This window comes from Myotis brandtii, unplaced genomic scaffold, assembly GCF_000412655.1.
Source record: "Myotis brandtii unplaced genomic scaffold, ASM41265v1 scaffold147, whole genome shotgun sequence".
NCBI lineage: Eukaryota > Metazoa > Chordata > Mammalia > Chiroptera > Vespertilionidae > Myotis > Myotis brandtii.
The window spans coordinates 567,528-571,504 of NW_005355292.1; the positions used below are offsets into that span (position 1 = coordinate 567,528).

Consider the following 3,977-nt stretch of genomic DNA (forward strand, 5'->3'; position numbering starts at 1 on the left):
GTGCTGCCTCTTTGCTTCCCTGGACGTCGGGGAAGTTACCTCCCGGCTTCATCTGCTGCCTGCTCACCGGTGCCCCACCTCCCGGCCTTCTAGACAGACTGCACCTTCTGTCTAGACAGACTGCCTGGGGGCCGCCGGGCGGGGGGCGGAGGTGACAGAAGGTGTTGGAAGCACTGCTCACTCACGTGACTTCGCTGGCCGGTCCACCGCAGGGGTTGGGGGTGTCTGGCCCCGAGTCGGGTCTCTGCAGACCGGCGATGCTTGGTTTCTCTTCTGTGTGTTTTCGGGGCGGAGGGGAAGGTGTTTTGTGAAATATTTGGGGTATTTAAGTTTTCCCTGCTTAGTGTCTTGCAAGCTTCTTGCAGTTGTTAATTTTGAAAAAGGAATAGTTGTTGGACATTGAGGTTGTGGGTTTTAGAAAGAACGGCCTGTAGGGGGAAGCCTTCTGAGCAGGGCTGGGCGCACACTGGTGGCCGGCTGAGGGGTAAGCTGGCGTCAGGGCTATGGTGACGTCAGCGCGGTGGTGACGTCACGTGACCAGCGTGATCCTTGGTCACTAAGCCCGCGGGCGCGTCTCGGTGCATGTAACGCCTTGCGAGACATGACCAGCTGCTACCTCAGGCGCCTCCTCTGGGTGGTTTTGGAATGTGGTGTCAGACACAGTTCCTACCACACGGATTCACCATGTGCCCTTCCCTTCTAATCAGGAGAGTGACCGTGATGCCCTTGAAGACGGACGCCCCGAATTCTGCGCCAGGCGGTGTGGTTTCCGCCCCGCCCACGGAGGTCCAGCCAGGTGAGGGATCTGGTCCTGGTTCCATGTCCTCAAGGGCAGAATATCTTCCCTTTTGTTCTTTTGGAAATGAACGTCCGCTAATTTTATGTCGGTTCTGAGAAAGCGAGGATGCACCTGACCTGGCCCCCCCTGCAGACTCACTGGCCTGTTTATTCTCGGGGGAGCCCGCTTCCCCGGGAGCACAGGGGGCTGGGTGCTGCCAGCAGGGGGTGCTGGGGTGCCTCTCGGCCTCGGTGCTGCTCACATGCTGGGCAGGTCAGGCTTGGTGGTGGGGCTGTCCTGTGTGGCAGCGTGTTCTTTAGCACCCCCAGATGTTCCCATCCCCCCCACTCCTGACACTAACATGTCACCAGCTCGCCCGCTGTCCTGGGAGGCACAGTGTCCCTGGGGTTGAGATCCACTGGTGTAGACTCTCCATTCTAGGCACATAGGACCTGCCAGGCAGTTTACTCCTTGTCTGGGCACAGAATTTTAAAATATATATATTTTTATTGATTTCAGAGAGGAAGGGAGAGGGGGAGAAAGATAGAAACATGAATGATGAGAGAGAAGCATCGATCAGTTGCCTTCTGCACGCTCCACGCTGGGGACCAAGCCCGCAACCCGGGCATGTGCCCTTGACCGGAATCGAACCCTAGACCCTTCAGTCCGCAGGCCAATGCTCTGTCCATTGAGCCAGACCAGCCAGGGCCAGGTTGTGTTGTGTAGCATCAGCTCTTAACTTAAGTCTTGCTTACTTGGCAGCCTTGTCGACCAGCCAGGGCCAGGATGTGTTGTGTAGCATCGGCTCTTAACTTAAGTCTTGCTTACTTGGCAGCCTTGTCGGTGAACGTTTCAGAGCCGCCTGGAGACATGCAGGTCAGCCCCCCAGAGCGGAAGCGGCCGAGGCCTGCGGAGGACAGAGGCGGCGCCCAGGGGCGGGAGCCGGGGGGAGACCTGGCTTGTGCTTGAAGGCTGCACGGCTGGGGACTCCCAGCGCTCAGGGAAGTGCCGACGACCCCAGTCCGGGCCGTCAGAGGAGCCTGGCGGGCCCCCAACCTGATTCCTGGACCAAGTTGCACGTGGCCAGGGTCCCCCAGCGAAGGGTCTGCTCCTGCCTTCGCGTGAGTTTCCCTGGGACGCGGACATGTCACCGGGCCAGCCCTCCCCTGACGCGTTTCTGGAGCTGGACCCGTCCAACATTGTCCGGTGTGAACACCGGTCGCTCCTCCCTGAAACCCTGCGGAAGTGAGACCCTCACGGGGGCAGTGAATGCCGGGTGTTCGAATGGTTATTAGATTTCCCTTGTGCATAGTGGGTTAACTTTGGTTTGTTCTATTTGCGTTCTGATTTTAAAGGTAATAATGCTCGTTCTAAACAGTTATTAAACCGGCGTGAAGGGGAAAAGCAGTTGGGGGTAGGGAGCTTCGTCATCCCATCCCCTGCTTTGGCATAAAGACTGTTTTATTCTTTTTAAGGAGAGAGGTGAGATTTTACTTGAGATACAATTTGGTATCCAAATAGGTTAACTTTTTAGGTTGATTTTTCAAAGAAGAAAAAGTAACTTAGTCATTTACGCCTGTGCCTCTGCTTTCTCCGTCTAGGGTGAGGGTGGGAGGGTGAGGGTAGGGGTGGGGTGGGGGTGACAGGTCTCTGTTTCTGCTGGGAAGACTGTGAAGTGGGGCTGTGGCTGCAGGAGGCACGGGTGGGTGCCCAGCGGCGGCCTGCGTGTGGCAGGTGGCACCTCGCTGAGGAGCTGGCGCTGAGAAGAGCTGTCACCGGGAATGTCCGGCAGGGCCTGATGCCTGTCACTTTGGCGTGATGAACGCGAGGCACGCAGATGAGGGTGCTGCCCCCGGGGCTGCCTTCTCCTCTGGTGACCGCAGTGTGAATGTGGGTGAGGGGCCAGGAGCTGCCCACCAGTCTTGGACAAGGACTAGGAGAGGCTCTTTAACTCAAGTCAGCAGCAGCAAAGAAAAGAATTGGGCCTGGCTGGTGGGCTCAGTGGTTAGAGCGCCGGCCTGTGGACCAGGTGGTTGCAGGCTCAGTTCCCAGCCCAGGTCTGAGCACGTGCGGGAGGCAACCAATTGATGTGCCTCTCACATTGATGATTCATTCTCTCTCTCTCTCTCTCTCTCTCTCCCCCCTGCCCTTCCTCTCTCTCTCCCTCCTCCCTCCCTTCCACTCTCTCTAAAAATAAATGGAAAAAATATCTGAGCCACGCCGGCCGGGCTAGTCATGTCTGTTTTGACCAGTGGTTCTCAAGCTTAGCTGCTGCACATTGTCCCTCGAGGAGTTGATACCTGGGTTCTTCCCAGCCCCTCCTGGGACTCTGACGTGCAGCCGCTGCTGGGGATGGAGGAGGAGAGGCCTCCGTGGGGATGGGGAGAGGAGAGGCTTCCGTGGGGATGGGAGGAGGAGAGGCCTCCGTGGGGATGGGGAGAGGAGAGGCTTCCGTGGGGATGGGAGGAGGAGAGGCCTCCGTGGGGATGGGAGGAGGAGAGGCCTCCGTGGGGATGGGAGGAGGAGAGGCCTCCGTGGGGATGGGAGGAGATATCTGAGCCACGCCGGCCGGGCTAGTCATGTCTGTTTTGACCAGTGGTTCTCAAGCTTAGCTGCACATTGAGGTTACTCGAGGAGTTGATACCTGGGTTCTTCCCAGCCCCTCCCGGGACTCTGACGAGCAGCCGCTGCTGGGGATGGGGAGAGGGGAGGCCTCCCTGGGGATGGGAGGAGGAGAAGCCTCCGTGGAGATGCTCTGTCCGGAAAGCTTTCTGCTGCTCTGCTTCCTCGGACAGATGGGATGGGAGAGCTCGTCCGGGCTCCAGGCTGAAGGGGTGACAGGCGGGTGTGCTGCCCGCTCTCAGGGGAAAGGTCGCCTTCAGCGTCCCGTGGCTGGAGGGACGCTCCTGGGCCGACAGGACCCACGGTGGGTCCCGTGTTCTCGGGGGCACCCCCGTGGGGGAGCACATGTGGTCCTCACGTCTGTCTCTGCAGCAGGAATGGAGGGTGCGGGCACCTGCAGCCGATGGACCTGTTTGTAGGTGGGACTCCTTGCCCCTCATGGCCACCTGGGACGAGAATGACCGTGTCTCAGGCAAAGCCCAGGCGGGACCGTGTCCCGCCCCCACCGCCTGTCCCCACCGCTGGTCACTGGGAGCCTTCGGCATGGCCCGCTGCAGCCCAGCCGTGCCCTCCTGGG

At 59.3% G+C, this 3,977-nt stretch overlaps 1 protein-coding gene across 1 annotated transcript in view; it reads left to right on the forward strand.

Moving 5' to 3' along the window:
• Window positions 1-2,351, forward strand: part of CHAF1B (chromatin assembly factor 1, subunit B (p60)) — a 20,332-nt gene extending 17,981 nt beyond the window's left edge. The window contains exons 12-13 of the mRNA XM_014535637.1: window positions 708-796; window positions 1,614-2,351. Of these exons, the coding sequence (XP_014391123.1) occupies window positions 708-796; window positions 1,614-1,747 (223 nt within the window). The 3' untranslated portion in view covers window positions 1,748-2,351. The remainder of the gene's footprint in view (window positions 1-707; window positions 797-1,613) is intronic.
• The last annotated feature ends 1,626 nt before the right edge of the window (window positions 2,352-3,977 follow it).